Source organism: Mustela lutreola, chromosome 15 (assembly GCF_030435805.1).
Source record: "Mustela lutreola isolate mMusLut2 chromosome 15, mMusLut2.pri, whole genome shotgun sequence".
In the NCBI taxonomy this organism is placed as follows: domain Eukaryota; kingdom Metazoa; phylum Chordata; class Mammalia; order Carnivora; family Mustelidae; genus Mustela; species Mustela lutreola.
In genome coordinates this window covers 25,656,651-25,676,917 of record NC_081304.1, presented here as the reverse complement: position 1 = coordinate 25,676,917, position 20,267 = coordinate 25,656,651, and the positions used below count along the sequence as shown (strand labels likewise).

Below are 20,267 nucleotides of genomic sequence, written 5' to 3'. Positions count from 1 at the left end.
ACATGCTCTCTTTTTCTTAATAAAATCTTTTTTTAAAAAAGATAGATTTTACTTTTCTTTGAGTCATCTCTATGCCCAGTGTGGGGCCGGATCTCACAACCCTGAGATTGAGTCACATGCTCCACTGACTGAGCCGGCCAGGTGCCCCTTAATGGTGAATTCATTGTTATTTGAAATGTCATGTGAATTTTGTCTCAATTTAAAACAAGAAGTACAGTTGAAGTTCTTAGAAGGCTACCAAGGCCACGGTGGGCCCTCAGGGAGGTTAGTTGCCATTTAGCTTAAACTCTGTGGGATTTGTAGAGCAGTCCAGATTGAGCTGATAGAAAAAAAATTCCTAAAAGGCATGTGACCTTTAAGGATTTTTTTTTAAAAGATTTTATTTATTTATTTGACAGAGAGAGATTACAAGTAGGCAGAGAGGCAGGCAGAGAGAGAGAGAGGAGGAAGCAGGCTCCCTGCTGAGCAGAGAGCCCGATCCCAGGACCCTGAGATCATGACCTGAGCCAAAGGCAGAGGCTTAACCCACTGAGCCACCCAGGCGCCCGGCATGTGACCTTTAGAGATTGAATTCACATACTTAATATATGTTAAATCATTTCTTGGGGTGTCTGGGTGGCTCAGTCAGTTAAGCATCTGACTCTTGATTTTGGCTCAAGTCTTCATCTCAGGGTCCTGGGATTGAGCCTGGTGTCAGGTGCCCCACTCAGCAGGAAGTCTGCTCAGCACCCCCTCCCCATCCCCCCTGCTTTGCCCTTCCCCCTGCTCATGGGCTCTCGCTCTCTCTCTTAAATGAATAAATAAATCTTTAAAAAAAATATTTATTTGATAGAGATCACAAGTAGGCAGAGAGACAGGCGGGAGGGGGGGGGGAAGCAGGCTCCCTGACAAGCAGAGAGCCCAATGCGGGGCTCAATCCCGGGACCTTGAGATCAGGACCTGAGCTGAAGGCAGAGGCTTAACCCATTGAGCCACCTAGGCACCCCCTCATCTACTTTCTATCTCTATGGATGTAACTATTCTGGACATTTTATATATATGAAGTCATATAGTATGTGGCCTTGTGTGTCTGGTTTCCTTCACTTAGCGTTTTATCCAGGTACATCCATGTACATCCAGGTACCTCCAAGCTGGGGTGTGTGTGAGTAGGATTGTTGAATTGTCCCCGGAACCTGCAGACCTTGTTCAAGATTAGGGTTGCCTGCTGGACAGTTTGCCTCACTCATTTGTATTGTTCATGAATTGCTGGTGGTGGGGGACCCAGAGGAGGGGTATTTGCCTCTTCAGTGATCTAAAGCAACCTCCAGGAGCCCAGACCTTGCTTGTCCCCCACTGGTCCTCAGAAAGGCATTTGGCCTCTCCCTGGGGGCTTGATCACAATAAGAAAGGTCACCAAAGAAAGGAAGGCCTGTGTAAGTTGGTCAGGTTCAAGGGCAGACCTCTTGGACGTGGAAGAAAACGAAACATTATTCATTTGCTTTAGCTTATGTTACTTTGGTTCTCTGTCACATACACTTGAACCTAAACTTCATGGACACATGTGCTGAAACTCTGTGGAGTATAGAGGAGGACCTGCACATGTTACTTTCTATGCTCTGGGAATGCTTGTACGGTTAGTGCTTTTTACAATAAGAATGTATTCGTGTGTTATTTGTATACACATGGGTTTTGGAGCCCTGGAGAATGCAAACTCAGTGCCAGTCCCGCCACTTCCCACCTAGGGGACCTGGGGTAGTCGGTTACCTCTCCGAGCCTGTTCTCACATCTATAAAATGGGCACGATAATAATAGAACTTATCTCACTGGGTTGGTGTGGGGCTTAAATGAGCTAATGCAGATAGAATTCTTGGCATGGCTCTTGGCTCACAGCTATGACTACACTACATAACGCCACCACATAGGCCCTGTTGGTGGCAGAACCAATGAGAAAAACCCAGGACATGCTGTTGAGTAAAAAAAACAGCTTGCAAAATTGGCACATGAATATGGTCCCTTTGGTGAGAAACTATTTTTATTTCTGCATCTCTATGTATACGAATGCATCGAGAGACGCCTGGAGGGATGGTTGTCCAAATGTTAGTAGTGGGAACTTCTGGGGAGTAGAATTTTTGCTTTCTTCTCCATGGTTGAAAAAGAGCATTATGATTTTTGGAGCTGGAAAATAGAAAAAGAAACATCTTCTGGAAAACTCTAACAGTTCACACCAAGAATCATTTGTGCCTTCCTGCACTTTGACCCAAACTCTCTCCTTCTTGGGAACTGACCGGAGGAAAGAACTGAAATGAAGAAAGAAGCTAAATCCATAAAAGCACGTTGCCAGAGCATGATTTATAATGGAGGAAAACGGATAACCGCTTAAGTGACTTCCACCCAGGGTAATAATTATGAAATGATTCAACCACTGGAACATCGCGCAACAGTTAAAATGAGACAGGACAGCCATGTAACAACAAAGAATGGAGCTTCTGACCCAGGGAGAGGCCAAAGGGGCAGATGCAAAATGAAATCTGTGCTGGAGCCCAACTGGGTAAAAAGCTTGCATTCATTTGCCTTGTAAGGGAACACAGGCCAGTAAAAACCACTGAATGTGTTAGGGCCACTGATGGGTGGGGATTTTTTATTCTCTCTTTTTCATTTAGAATTCTAATGTTTCCATAATGTTGTTTGTGTAATAATTTTTTTTTTAAGTGGCTTTAAAAATCCCCTTAGAGAAAAGAAGGGGAAGCAGGGAGAGGAAGATGGGAAGGAGGGGCTCTGCATAAGAGAAACCGGATGCAATCTAGAATACAGGGCAACAGTTCCTGCTCAGCCTTTCGCCTGGGTGGTCCCAGAGGTTGTGCCCACTTGGATCCCTGACTTGAGAGGGATCAGATGGACGGAAGAGTTGCAGAAGTTAGGAAGGCAGGCCATTAGCTGACTGGGTTGAGGGCTCTCTGGCTTGGGATCATCTGGAAAAGTCAATCATGCTTGCTACTGACAAAATTACAGAGAAATGAGCACTAGTGAGCCAGCCAGAGGGGAAATCCAGGCAAACTTCCTGGTGGGTGTTTTGGCACTGTGGAGCTCAAGAATGTGTATATCCTCAGAGTCAGTAATCCCACTTCTTAGGACTCATCCTAAACCTAAGGAAATGGTCAAGCCAGCGCGTACAAATATTTACCTAAGACGTCCATCACCGAGCTTACAAAAATAACACTTAAATGCTCAGTTCCACCAAAAAGGAACTGGAAAACCAAATTTTGGCATGCCCACACAGTGGTATGCTATGGACACAGATCTGATGCGAAGAGATGCTCACCACATATTAGGTATGAGAAGGCTCCATGGCAAGACTGAGATGCTCCCATTTTTGGAAGACTGTGTGTGTAAACATGCTCATTTGCATGTAAGAATTCCTACAGACACCCACTGGAATCCTGATGGTCATCCATCTTTCAATGGTGGGATTACAGATTGTATCAGCCGGGGTGGTCTCAATTACATTGCAGTGCAGGGACACCCTGAAAACCTACCGGTTTCCAACAACAAAATGGTGATTCCTCACCCCTGCTTCTATCTGTTGTGATCGGCATCTATATTCACTCCGGGACCCAGATTGACAGTCTCTACCCAAATATGGCAGGCCTCTGTGGCAGAGGGGGGAGACAGCGCCACCCACACCCCAACCCCTCCCCGGGCTCCTACAGCAGTTCAAGGCCACTGTCATGGTCCCCCTAACCGGGTCCAACAGGGCAGGCGGATCCTCTCCTGTGGGTCCTCAGAGAGCAGCACTCAAGGAGGGCTAGTAGACATTTTGAACAATGAACGCAATCTACCACCCAAGTTATTCCCCACCTTGTCTTAGCACCTTTGGGCTGCTGTAACAAAAGTAACACAACCTGGGTGTGTTCAAGAATAACTATTTACTTCTCAGTTCAGGAGGCGGGGGAAGTCCAAGATCAAGGTGCAGGCAGATTCCGGGTCTGTGGAGGGTCCACGTCCTGATTTGCAGACGTCCGCATCTTCTCAGATGGTGGAGCGAGCCGAGGGGGGTCCTCTGGGGCCTCTTTTAGAAAAACTAAGGTTCCACCCTCATGACCTAGTCACCGCCCAAAGGCCCCACCTCCTAATACTGTCCCCTTGGGGACTCTGTTTCCAGATATGAATTCCTGGGGGCCAGGAGCCAAAAACACAGACTTTACAGCAATCCTACTATTTCAAGTCCTCTTCTTTGCAGCATGTAGTCCTGTCCCAGGAAGGGGACAGCCTCGCTGTTGGTGCCTCTTCGGGAGGGAAAACAGACACCTCAAGTCCAGCTACCTGGTGCCGGGCAGACACAGCAGCTTCAAGCCTGAGGGACAGAGGCCAGAAAGCGGTCAGAAATCTGCCTAATTTGGGACGCCTGGGTGGCTCAGTTGGTTGGACAACTGCCTTCGGCTCAGGTCATGATCCCAGAGTCCTGGGATCGAGTCCCACATCGGGCTCCCAGCTCCATGGGGAGTCTGCTTCTTCCTCTGACCTTCTCCTCGCTCATGCTCTCTCTCTCACTGTCTCTCTCTCAAATGAATAAATAAAATCTTTAAAAAAAAAAAAAAAAGAAATCTGCCTAATTTAAGAGATAGGTTAACTGACCTGTTATGAAACGATGATGTGGCAGAAAGTTCTGGATGTCCAGAAGCATTACACCAGGTGTGCTACTTTCTCCTCATAGGACTTGAGTCAAGAATCTCTCTGAATGGCCCCATGTGTAAAATGAAAATTAAAATAGCTGCCCCACGGGGGTGCCCGGGTGGCTCAGTTAGTTAAGCAACCGTCTTCGGCTCAGGTCATGGTTCCAGGGTCCTGGGTTCAAGCCCCGCATCCAGCCCCACATCGTGCTCCCAGCTCAGCGGGGAGCCTGCTTCTCCCTCTGCCTCTGCCTGCTGCTCCCCGTTTCTGCTTGCTTTCTCCTTCTCTTTTTCTCTCTGGGTCAAATACATTAAAAAAAAAAAAAAACCAAAAACCCTTAAGTAAATAAATAAATAATAAAGTAAAATAGCTGTTCTGGGGCGCCTGGCTGATTCAGTTAGTAGAACATGTGGCTCTCGATCTTGTGGTCTCGAGGTCAAGCCCCATGTTGGGTGTAGAGCCTACTTAAAAAAAAATAACTAAAATAGAATAAAATACCATAAAATAAAATCGCTGTCCTGCCCACTGCGCACTGCCCGGTCGGGGATGGGGACAACTCAGTTTAAGGCTTAAACTGGTAACACGCTCTTAGAGCCCGTGGAAGGTTTGGTCCCTCGGTGTGTAACCACACGCTCAGACATACTCCACTTCCCCAACTCCTCTCATTGCTTCGTCCCCAAAGTGGCTTCTTGTCCCCTTTCATTTGTTCCTGTGCTCTCAGCCTGTCGGGTGGGAAGATGACAACCAGAGCCTCCCTAGGGCGGAGGAGAACCCCCTGATGAATGAACCCTGGACGGCCCAAGACAAAGACGGGGGAACCCCACTCCACTGCATCATGTCAGAAAGGAGCCATGTTTCCCTGGAATCTCCTAACCTCATCTCCTCAGGATGGAAGGGGGAAATGTCAGCGCTTCCCAAACTGGCCCACATGTAAACGCTAGCGGCCGGGTACCTGGGGGGCTCACTGGGTTAAGCCTCTGCCTTCCGCTCAGGTCATGATCCAAGGGGTCCTCAGATCCAGCCTCGCACACCTGGCTCTCTCTGCTCAGCAGGGAGCCTCCTTCCACCCCCATCCCCCACCTTCCTGCCTCTCTGCTTACTTGCAATCTCTCTCTCTTAAAAAATAAACAAACAAAAATAATAATAAAAGCTAGCAGCCTTGGGCTCCACTTGCCAGGGATTCTGATCAGGGTGCTGCGGGTGGGAGGAGGCCCAGTCACAGAAGGTGATCCATGCCGCCCCCTCTGGGCTCTGGCTCCTGTCTAAGCCCTCTGCGCCTGCCTCGAGAGGTGCCCCAGCAGGGAGGGCCCAGACATCTCGGGTAGCACGAGTCCTGGCAGCTGGGAGAAACCCGAGTGTGCTAGGTTATCTGATGGGGCTGGTGCCCCAGCCCGTGCTCACTTCTTGGGTATCAAGCGCAGGCGCAGGCGAAGGCTTGGGAAGAAAGGTGTCCGTCCCACCCTCCCTCCCAGGAGCACAGCTCACCCTTCCAGCTGCCCCAGGGCCAGAGGGGGAGGTAAACACACACACACACACACACACACACACACACACACACACACACACAGAGGCACCCTTTCTAGCTCCCGGCCCTTCAAAACCAAACTCCCAGCAGGCTTAGCTTGCCCCCCTGTCTTTACTGATAACCTTGGGCTTTATCTCTCGACCCATCTATCAACACCAGCAGTGAGTTCCTCGAGGGCTGGGTGGGTCTTATTCCTCTCTCTGCACGCCCCGCCCCTAGCCGAGCACACCATTAGTGCTTGCTGAATATTTCATGAACAAAGGAGAGCTAGTAACACTAACCACCTTACTGCAGGGTCAGAGAAGGACTGATACTCACACCCGCTAGGTGCCCAGGAAATGCACGTGCTCCCACATCGGAGGGGATGCAGGGAACCCCATCCTTAGTCACCCAGCCAGAGGCTGAGCTGAACATGCTTCGATGAGCACCCGTACTAAATTATGTTTGACATCACAGAACCCTTTGATATGCTAAGGTAGGAAAGTTACAGAGCCTCTTCACGGGGGGGGGGGGGGGGGGGGGGGAATATGCCCCCTTCCTTTCTCTCTCTCTCTCTCTCTCCCCTTTACCCCTGCCGGTCTCTCTCACATACACAGACATCCTGCATACAATTTCTAGGTTAAGAGTTTCAGCTCTTTGGGCACCTGAGTGGCTCAGTGGGTTAAAGCCTCTGCTTTCACCTCAGGTCATGATCTCAGGGTCCTGGGATCGAGTCCCGTATAGGGAGGGAGCCCGCTTCCCCCTCCTTTTCGGGGTGCCTCACTGCCTACTTGTGATCTCTCTCTCTGTCAAATAAATAAATCTTTAAAAAAAGAAAAAAAAAGTTTCAGCCCTTAAAAAAAAAAAAAAAAGAAAGGGGGAAAGCTCTTTTTTTACAGATGAACGGCAGTTACAAATGTGGACAGGTATTAGAGTCAGGAACGCATGTTCTGCACCTCCCAGCATAGTCACTGATTTCAGCAAGGATCAGTAGGGAATGCTGACACCGTTGCCGCAGTGACTGTTAGGGAACAGGGCGTTCATTGGGTCTCAAGGTATCACCCTACTGATAATCTATTCATTTCCCAAGAAAAATGTACTTGGATGACGGGCAGGGCAGGTTGGCCATCCACCCCCTTCGTCACATGATCAAAATCAGCATGATTGAGAGTGGGCTGACCTGCCGTATTACGTACCCTGAGCTACACAGTATCTGTGTGTACCTCCTGCCAGACTGTTTTACCTAAACCCAATCATTAGCAAACACATAACACCCAGAATGTGGGACATTCTGTAAGACAGGTGGCCTCGACTCGGAAAAATCTACTGTCATAAAAATAAACAAAAAGGAAGGAGGTTTTTTCAAAAGAAACCAAACATACCGGATGGCCATAAGTAAAGCATAAAATGTCCCTGGAGCCTGTGTGGCCTTACCCCCCACCCTCCACCCCTCCCCCCACCCTCTGCCCTGGCCAAGGAACTTGATGGTGTTTTGGAGACATTTGGGGAAAATAAAAAGGACCACACGTCACTGCATGAATGGACACTTTCTCTGGTTGACAGCAGGGCTGTGGTCATGCAGGAGAATGTTCTTTTTCTTAAGAGATACAAGCTGGAATGTTTGATGTCTACACCTTTCTTTCAAAGGGTGCAGCGAAGAAAAAGAGCGAGCGAGCGAGCTGGCTATTCAGAGGTAAAGTAAATGTGGCCAGAACTTAGCAGTCAGTAACTCTACAGGCTCAGCATAACGTCTGGAAACATGGCTCTTTTCTCTTTTTACAGGTCGGAGATGTCCTTGGTGACATTCCGAATGCTTGCTCTTTCCAGACTGTACAGACACCCCGCAGAGAAGGCTATGCGCTTTACATTGAACTGTGCTTTTAACTTTTCTGTAGCCTTGGAATCTTTCAAAATGGAATGTACAGTGGGGGAAGGAATCTCAGCCCTGGACCAAGGCTCGGCCCCCCCAAAGCAGGATTCTACCCTCCAGGGAAGAAGGCTGGACAAAGAAGACCAAGGTCAAGGCGGGCTCACTGAGTTTGTTAGGCTGTTTAAATAAAACCAGGCAAATGTTTCTGTAGGTAAAAGGCCAGGGGAAAATTACCAGGCTCTGGGTGTTCCTGGATTCTTTCTTCTCTCCTCCCCTTTCCCTGCTTAGATCTCTCCTACCTTCACTCTCTGGAGGGAAGGGGTGTAGAGGGGAGGGAAGTGGGGGTTCGCAGGAGGGTCCTGAGGCTCTGGCACCCCACACATAACATGGTTGCCCAAAGAGAAAGGGTAAGGCCTGCTCTGATCTTTCCTACTGTTTTCAGAGTCTGGCAGGCCACTGTCCTGGATGTAGGCATGGGCCCCCAGCACACGCCAGGGGGACCTCTATGCCCTGCCCTATGTTGTAGGGATGAGAAGCCTGAGAGCTCGAGTTCTCAGAATCTCTTGCCAGCCAGGATTTGCTTTAGAGCCCACTAGCAAGAGGCACTTGCAGAATCCATTACTCCTTCTATGGTGGTGATGGGTGGACCTGATACCAGTTCCCAAACCAGAAATGTCCTCCCATGCACCTTGCTGTAGCCATGCCCCTGGGGCTGCCAAGTCTGGGCGCTGAGACGGCACCTGCCAGTGAAGAGTGTCAGTCCTGCCCCCAAAGCCCACCTGGCGTGATCCTGTGACACAGGAATGTCTGGTCATCCTCCTTGCACAGGGGAGGGAGTCCTCTGCGCCCAGGCTTCTTGGAGTCGAGGCAGGAGGGTCAGCAGCAGACAGTCTAGCACAGCCAGACCCTCCCAGGAACACCGAAGACCCCTGGAAAACCAAGAGGCCTGGGTGTGACCGCTTTGTCTTACCAATTTCAATCCTCGCCCTTCTGCAGTATGAAGCCCCCAGCCACTGCTCCCCCATCAGTCCTTTTCTCTCTGGGCCCGTGGATCTGTATAGTCAGGGCTCCCTGGCCCTCCTGGTTCCTGCCCCCACCACGACACACCTGTGATCCAGCAGCAACAGGCCCTGCACCAGCAGCACCTTCACCTCCTGGCTTGCTCCAAACACGTCCCAGAGGCTCAGCTCAGGTTCAAACTGCTGCCAGTGCTGGGAAACCAGAAGGGGGAGGGGTGCAGAGACCATGCGGATAGCTGGCCAGGCTACTCTGCACAGGGATTTCTGCAATGACTCATGCCATCCAGAGTGGGGGGGAGGGGCTGCAGCCTTAGTCCAGGGTCCTCACCATGGCCCCACCCTGCCCAGGGTTTCTGCCCATTAGGTCCTGGCTGGGCCAAGGCCAACCTCCAGCTGCCCGGCCCAGAGAACTAGGTTTGCATCTGCGGTGCCTGTGGGGCGTGCACAGAAGGGAGAGGGATTCTGCAAGACCTAGGAGAAGGAAGTGGTGTGCCACAGCCCCCCACCACCGCCTTACCTGGTGAGTGATCCCCACGTCCGTACGTAGCCCCATGGCCAAAACTTCCTCTAGCCTGGGAGAACAACCATCAGCGTGTCTTGCAGAGGAGACATTAGCCTCCCCCATACTTAAACACACATATAAGGACATGCGGGATGGGAAGGAAGGGGGGAAGGGCAAAGCAGGACGGCTCTGGGGGTGCAGGCCCCCTCAGATGCTCACAGTTCCAGCCGGCCCAGGGGGACGCGCCTTCGGGTGCCATGTCCAAACCGCATCACCTCTTTCATCCAGTTGTCTGGCTCCAGGGTCTGGATCCGAGCCTCCCGGGTGTGGCTCCCGGCCCCCTGGGGCGCAAATCGCCCATGGGCCCCTGGCAACATCAAGCAACTCCATTTCAGTAGCCACAAAATGCTGGGTGCTTGCCACAAAATGCTGGGTGCTTGCCAGCCCAGAGCTGAATCAGTGGTTCTCAAGATGTGGTCCCTGGACAGGTATCATTTAATATGCTAGACATGTAGATTACTCCAACCAAGCCCGTCCAATCAGAAACTCTGGCCGTGGTGCCCAATGATCCGCGTTTTAACAGGCCCTCCTGGTAATTCTGATAAATGTGCTAAAAACTGAGAACCACAGTGCCAGGCGCTACGTCCAGCATCTCAAAATATGTATTCACTGGCTCTACAAAATTTGTGTTATTTGTTGCTGCACTTTATGCAGAACGAAAGAGAGGCTCGGAGAGGTTAATAAGTGGCCCAAGACCACAGAGCCCTGACGTTCTGCTCCTGAGTCATCCCTTCTCCGGTTCACGGTTCAGGTTCACGGGGGACTCACCCGGCCCAACGCCAAGGTACTGACCACACTGCCAGTAAGTCCAATTGTGAGTACTGAGCGCCCCCTGTGGGGAGGGAGGGAATAGTCTGTTCAGAGTGAAGAAGGTGGGCCCCTTTCTGCTAAGGTAAGGGCCAAAAGGATAGAAGGTCCTATCTCAGGCCTGGAGAGCAGCCAGCAGAAACTACCCTCCCCAGAGGGCTACAGTTCTCCAGCTTAGCCTGCCTGTTCCCCAGCACTTACATTCCGGGCGAAGTTGGAGACCTCATACTGGCGGAAGCCGGCCTCCCGGAGCATGGCCCGTCCCTCCTGGTACATTGCAGCAGCGAGCTCAGGGTCAGGGGCAGGAAGGGTGCCCCGCTGCACGTGGGTGAAGAGTGCGGTGCCCCGCTCCAGGCTCAGCTGGTAGAGGGAGATGTGGTCGTCACAGCAGCCCAGCAGCGTCCGCAGCTGCCCAAGCCACGGCCCCACCTGCTGGGCGGGCAACCCCAGCATCAGGTCCACAGACACGCGGCCGGGGAAGAGGCGCCGCGCCTCTGCCAGTGTCTGCAGAGCATCGCGGGCCGAGTGCGTCCGCCCCAGCAGCTGGAGCTCGGTGTCATCCAGGGACTGAGGAAAGAGGGTCAGGTATAAGCACAGAGGCCAGCTCAGAGACAGACAGGAACATGTGACAGACCTTACTGAGGACAGATACACAGGACGCAGCCGGAAGGCCATGGTCAAGCCATGACCAAGGGTTACAGTTCACTGTGCGCAAAGCGTTTTTTTTTTTTTAAAGATTTTATTTATTTAATTGACAGAGATCACATAGTAGGCAGAGAGGCAGGCAGAGAGAGGGGGGAAGCAGGCTCCCTGCTGAGCAGAGAGCCCGATGTAGGGCTCGATCCCAGGACCCTGAGATCATGACCTGAGCCGAAGGCAGAGGCTTAACCCACTGAGCCACCCAGGTGCCCCCGCAAAGCATTTTTAAACAACATGTAATGTATCCTGATAATCCTCCAACATTAGCTCTACTTTATAGATTAAAAAAAAAAAAGCTTTAGACGTGTTAGGGGCGCTTGGGTGGCTCAGTCAGTTAAGCGTCTGCCTTGGGCTCAGGTCCTGATCCCAAGGTCCTGGGATCCACCCCCTCCTCCACTCATGCTCTCCTGTGCGCTCGCTCTCTCCTTCTCTCTCAAATAAATAAATAAAGTCTTAAAAAAAATAAAAGAAATGCCAAGTAACTTGTCCAAGGTCACACAAAGACCTCGAATTTAGGACTGTCTGACTCCAAAGCCAAGAGTGTTTTTAAGTTTTTCCTTTTTGAAAAATACTTTAAACCTCCAGAAAAACTGAAAGACCAGTACCATAAACACCTTCATTTAGATTCACGAGTAACATTTCACCACATTGCTTTGTCTCTAAATATACACGGATGTGATTACAATGTTGAATCATTTGGCAGTAAGTGATCGGCTAGCACTGACCAAAGAATTTTCCAGGATGACAGAGATGTCCTCTGTCTGCACTATACAATACAGCAGACACTAACCACATGTGGCTATTTAATTTTAAGTTAGCTAAATTTTAATAACCATATTCCAAGTGCTTGCTGACATATGGTCAGTGGCTACTGTACAGGTCACTGCAGATATAGAACATTGTAGTAGAATATGCGAGCCACTGACCACATGCTAGTGAGCACTTGCAATGTGGCGGCTTTCATGTAATTAACTTAAACACCGTACCCCTGTACCCCTAAATACTCAAGTGCGCATTTCCTAAGAACAAGGACACTCTCTTACATAACCACAGTCCGATTATAGAGTTCAGGAAACGTAACACTGACACGACACCATTATCTAATACAGAGTCATATTCAAAGCTGTCCCAATAATGCCCACTGTAGTAACTTCCCTTTGCCACCTGAATCCAGGATCCAACTGGGTCACACACTGCAGTTAGCTCTCATTGTTCCTTTTATCTCTTTGCGTCTGGATACTCACCCTTTGTCTTTCATGACATGACATTTTTGAAGAACACAGGCCAGTTTTTAAAACGTCTCTTAGTAAGTTCTAGAGACTTACTGTACAACGCTGTGCTTAAAGTTATTAATACCATACAGTACACCAAAAAAATTGTTTAGAGGGTAGATTGATCTCAAGTTATCTGTTCTTACCACAAAAAAAGTCTTTTTAAGAAAAAAGTTTATTTACTTAAGTAATCTCTACTGTGGGGCCTGAACTCACGACCCTGAGACCAAGAGTCACATACTCCACTGACTGAGCCAGTAAGATGCTCCCAAAAAAGTTTTTTCATTTAGATTTCCCTGATGGTTCCCCACAATTAGATTTAAGAAAAGCATGTGGGGACCAGAATAGCTTAGAAATGATGTGTCCTTTTCAGCATATCCCATCAGGACAAAGCCCTGACCCCAAACTCTATAATAAGTGGTAGATATATCAGAAGAGTAGACAGTACTGGATATGGAAATACCAGGAGTCAACCTGAAAAGAATGTTTCTCCCCTACTTAAAAACCTTCAACAAGTCCCTTATCATCAGTAGGCCAAAACCCCAAATTCCCTAATATGATCCTCAAGGCTTTTGGGCCCTACCCTGCTGCCTTGCCTCCAGCCTCTCCAGTTACAGAATGACTCCTAGCTCCCCAGAACATGCAAGACTCTTCCATATCCTGTGTCTTTTCCTCCCACACCCTCTCATGGAAGTCCTCCTCCTCATTCAAAGATCACCTCCTCTAGGACGGTGTCCAGGATTTCACCAGACTGAGAAGCCCTTCAGGGATGTACTCTGAAAGTCTTTTGTCCAGACTCCCTTTATTGGCAGCCGTTTCCATGCTGCAATGATCTGATGACCAGCCTGTCTTCTCCTATGTCTCCAATCATGCAACAAAAAATTTTGAGTGTCTGCTATGTGCCAGGCACTATGGTGGGTACTTGGAATACTGTGATTTAAAAAAAAAAAAAAAAAAAAAATGCATGCATGATCCCAGCCTCATAGAGCCTGTGGTCTAGCACAGCAGCAATTAAGCAGTGGTAAGTGTCACCATACACTTTCCCGTGCCTCCTGGGCCCTAGCACCTAGAGGAGCTCAATTAATGTTTGCCCAGTTAATGAATGTGACCAGAGGAGAGACAGCACTGCAGGTGTGGGTGTCCTGGGATTCACTGGGTTGAGATGGATTACCTGAAGCCCGATGGACAACCTGTTGACCCCTGCTGCCCCAAAAGCAGCCAGCCTGGAGCCTGGGGCGGAAGTGGGGTTGGCCTCCAGTGTGACTTCGGAGTCTGCAGGCAGGTGAGCTGCCTGGTCCACCGCCTCCAGGACAGCGGCCACGGTGCTGGGACTGGCCAGACTGGGGGTTCCCCCACCAAAGAACACAGATTCCACCCTGGGGAAAGAGGAGGGAGAAGATGAGACCTGGGGGAGTCCTCCGGGACGCCAGCACCGGTCCTAGCTACTCCCTTCAAACAACTTTCAAGACCCTGCCTACAACCCCAGTACCGACCTCCGCACCCCGCTGAGTCGCAGCAGCGTCCGAGCCTCGGTCACCATACAGCTCCGCATGGCTGCCTCCTCCACGCCGCGGGGGATGTATTTGTTGAAATTGCAGTAACTGCAGCGCTTCTCACAGTACGGCCACTGGGGGGCAGGAGTGGATGAGCGGGGCGAGGGGTGACCCCAGGGGCCCTGGCTCCTTGTAGGGTTCCGTCGCACACATCCCCATCCCAAAGTTATCAACAGCGGCTGCACCATCTAAGCCACCTAACTCCCCAAGGCAGGTGGGACAGGGAATATTATGCCCACTTCATTAGGAGAAAACTGAGGCTCAGAGGGGAAATCACTTGGTCAAGGTCACGGAACTGGTGAGCACCAAAGGCTTCAGGTCTCTGATCCAGGGCATTTTCTTGCCAGGGCACCACGTCCTGTCCCAGACCTCGTCTGGAGGCCGGGACAGAAGGAGGTGGCTTCCCTGCACCGCCAGCCGCCACGTGGGCTCTGGCCCGCCGCCCCCGCCCCACTCACATGCACGTAAAGCGCAGCGCGCGAGACCGGGGGCCCACGACTCGGGGATCCTCTCGCGTACTCCGCGAAGCGGCGCCTCTGGGCCATTTTGGCCGCGGCTGTGCAGCCGCGGGCCCCGGCCCCGGGGAGCGCCATGGAGCCCATTGTGGCCGGGAGAGGCCGGTGCGCCGGGACGTCCGGCCGACACGCGCCCGGGGCGCACGGGAGTGCGCCGAGCCGGGCCCGCCGGGCCGCCCCGGCGGAAGGAAGAGCGGCTGGGTGACCGCGGGCCTCGCGTCCCGAGACGTCCCGGTAGGGCCCGGGGCCTCGCTGCTGCGGCGCCACCTGCCGGTCATGGACACGCTCTCCGCAGCCGCGTGTTAGTCTTTTTCCAGGGCGGGGACGGGGCTCAGCCACGGTCCTTTTTTCACCCTGTCCGAGTGATGAAGTCCCAGAACCTAAGTCAGGTTCGGTGGGGTGAGGAGGTTCGGAGCCCACGACTAAAGAAAGAATTCTTGGGGCGCCTGGGTGGCTCAGTGGGTTAAGCCGCTGCCTTCGGCTGGGGTCATGGTCTCAGGGTCCTGGGATCGAGTCCCGCATCGGGCTCTCTGCTCAGCGGGGGGCCTGCTTCCTCCTCTCTCTCTGCCTGCCTCCCTGCCTACCTGTGATCTCTCTGTCAAATAAATAAATAAAATAAAATAAAAAAAAAAGAATTCTTAAGACGTCATTGGTGCAAAATGGTGGTTTATTGAATGCTACACCTATGGAGGGGAGCGGATGAAGGGGGGGGGGGGTGTCCTCAGCCAGCCTCCTGCTCCCTTATCACGAGGGCGAGTTCCTCAACCCACCCAGGAATTCTGAGTCCGTTCAATCAGTTCCTTCACATTTTATGTGCCTGGCTTAGGGCTGGGCACTGGGAACATCCAGATGCACAAAACCGGGTCACAGTACAGGTGCTTAAGATAGGAGGGAGCCAAACCAGTAAGAGACAAAGGGCGACAGATCCTAATTCGGTATCTGCTGGATACCAGGGCAGTATGCTCTGTGTTCTGCTGCGGATCTGATGCGAGGGCCGTGGAGTCAGTGGGGGAAGGAGAGGGGTTGGATGCTGAAGGTGCAGAAATTCCCAGGGGCGGCTGGCTTGGCCAGGAGAGTAAGCTTTTATCTCCTGGATCAGCCCAACCTGGGCACCGGCTGGGAGAGTAGAAGGTGGTGTATGTGGGAAAGAGGCGGTGCAGGTGAAAGGCTGCAGAAGCAAGCACCTGAAGAAATTTGATAAAGTGGAAAGATCATGGGTTCTAATTCCAGCTGTGCAGCCTTGGGTAAGAATCTGAACCTCTCTGGAGTTTCTAGTTTCACTATTTGTGATATGGGGCTAGTGCCTACTTGGTAGGGTTGTTGGGAAAATTTCAAGAGAAGATGCATATGAAAACACCTAGCACAGTGCCAGGCACTGGGAGGATCCTGAACTTCCACTGATTTTCTGAAAAGTAAATAGGAGGGGTGCCTGGGTGGTTCAGTCATTAAGCGCCTGCCTTCAGCTCAGGTCATGATCCCTGGATCCAGTCCTGCATCTGGCTCCCTATCCAGTGGGAAGCCTGCTTCTTCCTCTCCCACTCCCCCTGCTTGTGTTCCCTCCTTTGCTCTTGTCAAATAAATAAATAAAATCTTTAAAAAAAAAAAAAAGTAAAGAGAAGGCTGCTGCTGGAGGGGGCAGACACACTGGGAGGTGAGTACAGAAAGCAGCAGGAAAGTTGTGGCCTCTGTGAGCTGGAAACCGATCCTCTTTTAGGAACCCAGCTGTTTTGTTTCTTGGGTCAAGCTCCCTCCAGGCTCACCTATTTAAAAAAGATGGGTTGTTTTGGGGGTTGTTTTTGAGTAGGGGAATAACAGGATGTGGGATGATAACTAAGGGTTATGGAGTTTCTTTTTAAGGTGATGAAGATGTTTAAAGTGGGCTTTAATGTAACATTGTGTGTCAACTGTACTTCAGTGAAAAACAATTGATTTAGGGGATGATTCCACATATCTATGAATACACTAAAAACTTACATTGAGTAAGATACTTCAAATGAGTGAATCATATAGTATATGCAATATTATCTTAATAAAGCATTTATTGGGGCACCTGGGTGGCTCAGTGGGTTAAAGCCTCTACCTTCAGCTAGGGTCATGATCCCAGGGTCCTGGGATGGAGCCCCGCATCGCATTGGGCTCTCTGCTCAGTGGGGGGCCTGCTTCCCCCCCCCCGCCTGCCTCTCTGTTACTTGTGATCTCTGCCAAATAAATAAATAAAATGTTTTTTAAAAAGAAAAAAAAATAAAGCATTTATTATTTTTTTAAGATTTTATTTTTTTATTTGAAAGAGAGGGAGTGAGAGAGAGAGAGCGAGCGCACAAGTTGAGCGAACCAGAGAAGCAGACTCGCCGCTGAGCAGGAAGCCCAACACGGGACTCGATCCCAGAACCCCAGATCATGACCTAAGCCAAAGGCAGATGCTTAACTGACTAAGCCACCCAGGCACCCCAGCTTTTATTGTTTTAAAAGGAATACTTCTGGCTGGACCAATTGGACAATGTGAAAAATAATGAGTATACCTTAAAAAAAAAAAAATCAGGTCGGTATCTCAAAGGGATCGAATGAGTATTAAATTAAGTCAATAATGCACGCCAGAGTACTTAGCACCATCCTGACAAGGAATGTGAGGTCTGAAAGTGCCTCCTCCCTTCTCCAGCCCATAGCAGCTGCCAAGACAGCACACCAGCAAGAGACCAACAACCAAAGAAAACACAGAAACTCTTTATGTCAAATCACAAAGACAGGCAGGAATGTGGGGGAAGGGCAGGGAGGGCCTGGGAGGACGCACCCCCCCACCCCAATCCCTTATTCACAGGTTTAGATGTTGTTCCATCTGCTCTCGAAGTTTGAATTTCTGGATCTAGAGGAAAAAGCACAGAGTGAGAGCCAGGCTGGGGCCTCCGCCAGCAACAGTGACCAGCTGGCTTGGATTGCCTGAGAATGAGGAGCTTTTAGGGTAAAGCCAGGAAAGTCTGGGACAAACAAGGGTGAGCTACTTGGTCACTCTACTGCCAACCTCTGGGCAGACTCTTTTGCCCACCGCTGAGGGAGGCATTGGTGGGACCATCTAGGCCTTCTGGGAACCTAGGACCCTAGGCCCCCCTGCCCCTCTCTGGTCCCTTTACATACCTTTCCTGAGACGGTGAGGGGGAAGTTTGTGACAAACACGACATAGCGGGGAATCTTGAAGTGGGAGATCTGCAGACCAGAGGGAGATAAAGCGTGAGGCTGGGTGAGGTCATGGGTTTAGGGAGATGGGGTGCAGGGGACGACTGGGACAGTGGGACCGAGGGCTGGCTGGCTGGCAGGGAGAGAGGGTTGAAGAACGAAGCAGCATCAGCTTGGGGCGGGTTGAGGCTCCCACCTTCCCTTTGCAGAAAGCCTTGATCTCCTCCTCTGTGGTCTTCTCCCCCTTCTTCAGGCGAATGCAGGCACAGATTTCCTCCCCCATCCGGTAGTCCTTCACTCCCACCACCTTTCCCCACCAGAGACAGAGATTAGAAATGGCCACGCCCATCCCTAGTTCCTGCCCCTGAGGGCTCACCTGGGCTCACCTGGGCTGGGTGTCTCACCTGTACTTCCTGCACCTGCGGGTGTGTGTGAAAGAAGTCCTCGAGCTCTGCGGGGTAGATGTTCTCACCGCCCCGGATGATCATATCCTTGGAGCGGCCCACGATCTTGCAGAAGCCCTGCTTGTCCATCACGGCGATGTCTCTGCGAGGAAGCCCAGGAATGGCCTCTCACCTCTGCTTCCTCCAACTGGGTTGCTTCCCTACTCGTCAAACATTTATTGAGCACCTACTGTGTATCTTGCACTGCTATAGAGTCTGGGGGATATAGCATGAACATGACATTCCGTATATATGCTTCTCATGGTGGGCTTTTTTTTTTTTTTTTAATCATTCGGGTCTCAGTTCAAACATGTCCACCTCACGGAGGCTTTCTCTGATCCCCCTCCCTGCCAGTATCAGAGAAGCGCCCATCTCCACCACTGCCGCTTTCTTTCCTCTGACCCTGTTTTACTGTCCTCGTGGTGTTTAGACATGTGGAGAGTAAGAGCAGACCCTCATCATCTTGCCTCCCCTTGGACGGCCAGCATCCTGAGCAGCGCTAGCCCTGGGAGGCGCATGAGAACTTGCTCCATGGACAGATCAGTGAGTCTTGGCTTAGATTTTGCGGACACGGTTCTGTTTTAGTTTCATGTTTCCAGCTCAGCCTCGGACTGCGTCCCCTCCCTGCCCACCCAGCCCCAGCCTCTCTGCAGTTCCAAGCTTCCTCCTCACCCTGTCCGGTACCACTTGTCCTGTCCGATTATCTCCTCGGTCTTCTGGGGCTCGCCCCAGTAGCCCAGCATGACGCAGTACCCTCGGATCCATAGCTCTCCGGGTGTGTTCAGCTCCACCAGCTTCCCCGTCTTCACGTTCACGATCTGGGCCTGGGACCGAGTAGCCTCAGGCTGGGGCCTCCTGCCGCTTCACCTTGGGGAGTGTGGGGAGCCCTCGGGACGGCTTTGCCTTTCCACCCCCCACCCCACCCCCCCGGATCTGCCCATCCCAATCCAGGGAAGGGAGACAAAGATGGGAGTGGATCCACCACCAGCCAGACACCTGGATAGGGCTGGAAGAAGGGCCCAGGCGAGGAGGTGCTGGGCAAGCAGAGGGGGCCTGTGGAGGGCCAGGTCAGCTGAAGAATTACAAACTGTGCAGAAGAGAAGGGAGTCTCCTCTTATTTCCCTTTAAGCAGCAAATAAAGAAGCCAAAGAGGTGGTGTGGCCGGGCCATGTGAACGGGAGGAGACAGAGAAGCAGAGTCTGAGAACCCTAGTAGAGAAAGGAGCCACAGCCAACGTGCAAGAAAAGCCTAGTCTGTGTGCCTCGGGGTCTGCATCTGAGAAATGGGGAGAACTCGGCCTGCCCCTGTCTGTCTTGCAGGTGGGCATCCCAGTGAGTGGCAGTGAGGCGGTCAGGCCCCTGGAAAGGGGCTCATGTCGCTGCGCACTCACTCCATGGAGCGGGCAGGAGAGGTCTGCACCAGGACGGTGGCGAGCCTCTGGAGAAGGGCTGTGTGGGCCGTGACCCCAGCGGGGCCAGGGGAAACCAGGCACAGGCTGGCCTCAAGCACCCACGTTGGGGCAGGCAAGGAGCCACGGCTTGGGCATTTCAGAGGGAGAGGTGCCTGATCCAGAGGTGCCTGGATCAGCCTTCAAGGTACAAGGGGCCCTCGGAGGGTCAGGCTGCTTGGGAATTGGAGTGTTTATGCCAAGCAAACAGAGGAGCTCTGCGGAAGGCGGGGCGGGGCGGGGGACGGGGAGGCATGTGGGAGAGAAAGAGCTGTGTAGGAAAAATCGCTGTGCTCTGGCTCCTCTTTGAGGCTGTCCTGGCGGCCCTGAGACAGACAGTGGGGCTTGGCAAAAACACACCTCAGACAGGAAGGGAGGCTGCGGAGTTCAGCCAATGCCCCAGCTCTTCCCTCTCAGGCCTCAGCCCACAGAAAGAACCCCAGGCCAGGCCCAAGGAGGACCCTGCAGCTGGGGGAGGGGGTGTCTCTAAGTAAAGGCAATAAACGTCCCCAGGGGATGCACCTGAGCTGAGGGATGGGCTGTGGGGTCTGAAGGGCTGGGTGTGGGGCTCACCTCTGTGTGAGGCATAACTCTGCCCACGCTTTCTGCCTTCTGCTCCACAGTGTCCTCGGGGAAGTTCAGGAAAGTCACAGGACTATTCTCCGTGGTTCCATAAGCCACCTACAGGATCGGAAAAGGGTGTTTGGAGGGAGCCCCGAGACTGCAGAGGGGAGGGCGAGCTACCCTAGGGGAACGGGAAGG

General features: G+C 51.8%; 2 protein-coding genes and 1 long non-coding RNA gene across 6 annotated transcripts in view; 1 reads left to right on the top strand and 2 right to left on the bottom strand.

The window, feature by feature from the left end:
* Positions 1-3,883: 3,883 nt before the first annotated feature.
* Positions 3,884-14,784, bottom strand: RSAD1 (radical S-adenosyl methionine domain containing 1). 4 transcript variants are annotated; one of them, XM_059149051.1, is made up of 10 exons: positions 14,391-14,772; positions 13,873-14,006; positions 13,551-13,755; positions 10,611-10,976; positions 10,371-10,434; positions 9,762-9,909; positions 9,558-9,612; positions 9,129-9,232; positions 8,801-8,950; positions 3,884-4,330 (listed from the first exon to the last, which is right to left on the bottom strand). In XM_059149051.1, exons 1-9 carry the CDS (start codon positions 14,532-14,534, stop codon positions 8,833-8,835), a joined length of 1,338 nt encoding a protein of 445 aa, XP_059005034.1. In that variant the 5' UTR covers positions 14,535-14,772; the 3' UTR covers positions 3,884-4,330; positions 8,801-8,832. The 4 variants fall into 4 exon arrangements, 2 of the variants coding, with proteins under 2 accessions (XP_059005034.1, XP_059005036.1); XR_009348026.1 differs by lacking the exon at positions 9,129-9,232 and having other exon boundaries at positions 9,818-9,909; positions 14,391-14,784; XM_059149053.1 differs by lacking the exon at positions 9,129-9,232 and having other exon boundaries at positions 14,391-14,779.
* LOC131816371 (uncharacterized) lies at positions 9,422-14,430 on the top strand. The gene is made up of 3 exons (XR_009348028.1): positions 9,422-9,560; positions 10,257-10,404; positions 14,280-14,430. It is a non-coding gene; the product is annotated as an uncharacterized LOC131816371 (long non-coding RNA).
* A 2,368-nt stretch (positions 14,785-17,152) lies between the features above and the next one.
* Positions 17,153-20,267, bottom strand: part of ACSF2 (acyl-CoA synthetase family member 2) — a 35,498-nt gene continuing 32,383 nt past the window's right edge. Inside the window, exons 11-16 of the mRNA XM_059148099.1 lie at positions 20,079-20,186; positions 18,731-18,882; positions 18,020-18,161; positions 17,812-17,922; positions 17,577-17,645; positions 17,153-17,307 (exon numbers count right to left, since the gene is read on the bottom strand). Coding sequence (XP_059004082.1) covers positions 17,257-17,307; positions 17,577-17,645; positions 17,812-17,922; positions 18,020-18,161; positions 18,731-18,882; positions 20,079-20,186 — 633 coding nt within the window. The 3' untranslated portion in view covers positions 17,153-17,256. The remainder of the gene's footprint in view (positions 17,308-17,576; positions 17,646-17,811; positions 17,923-18,019; positions 18,162-18,730; positions 18,883-20,078; positions 20,187-20,267) is intronic.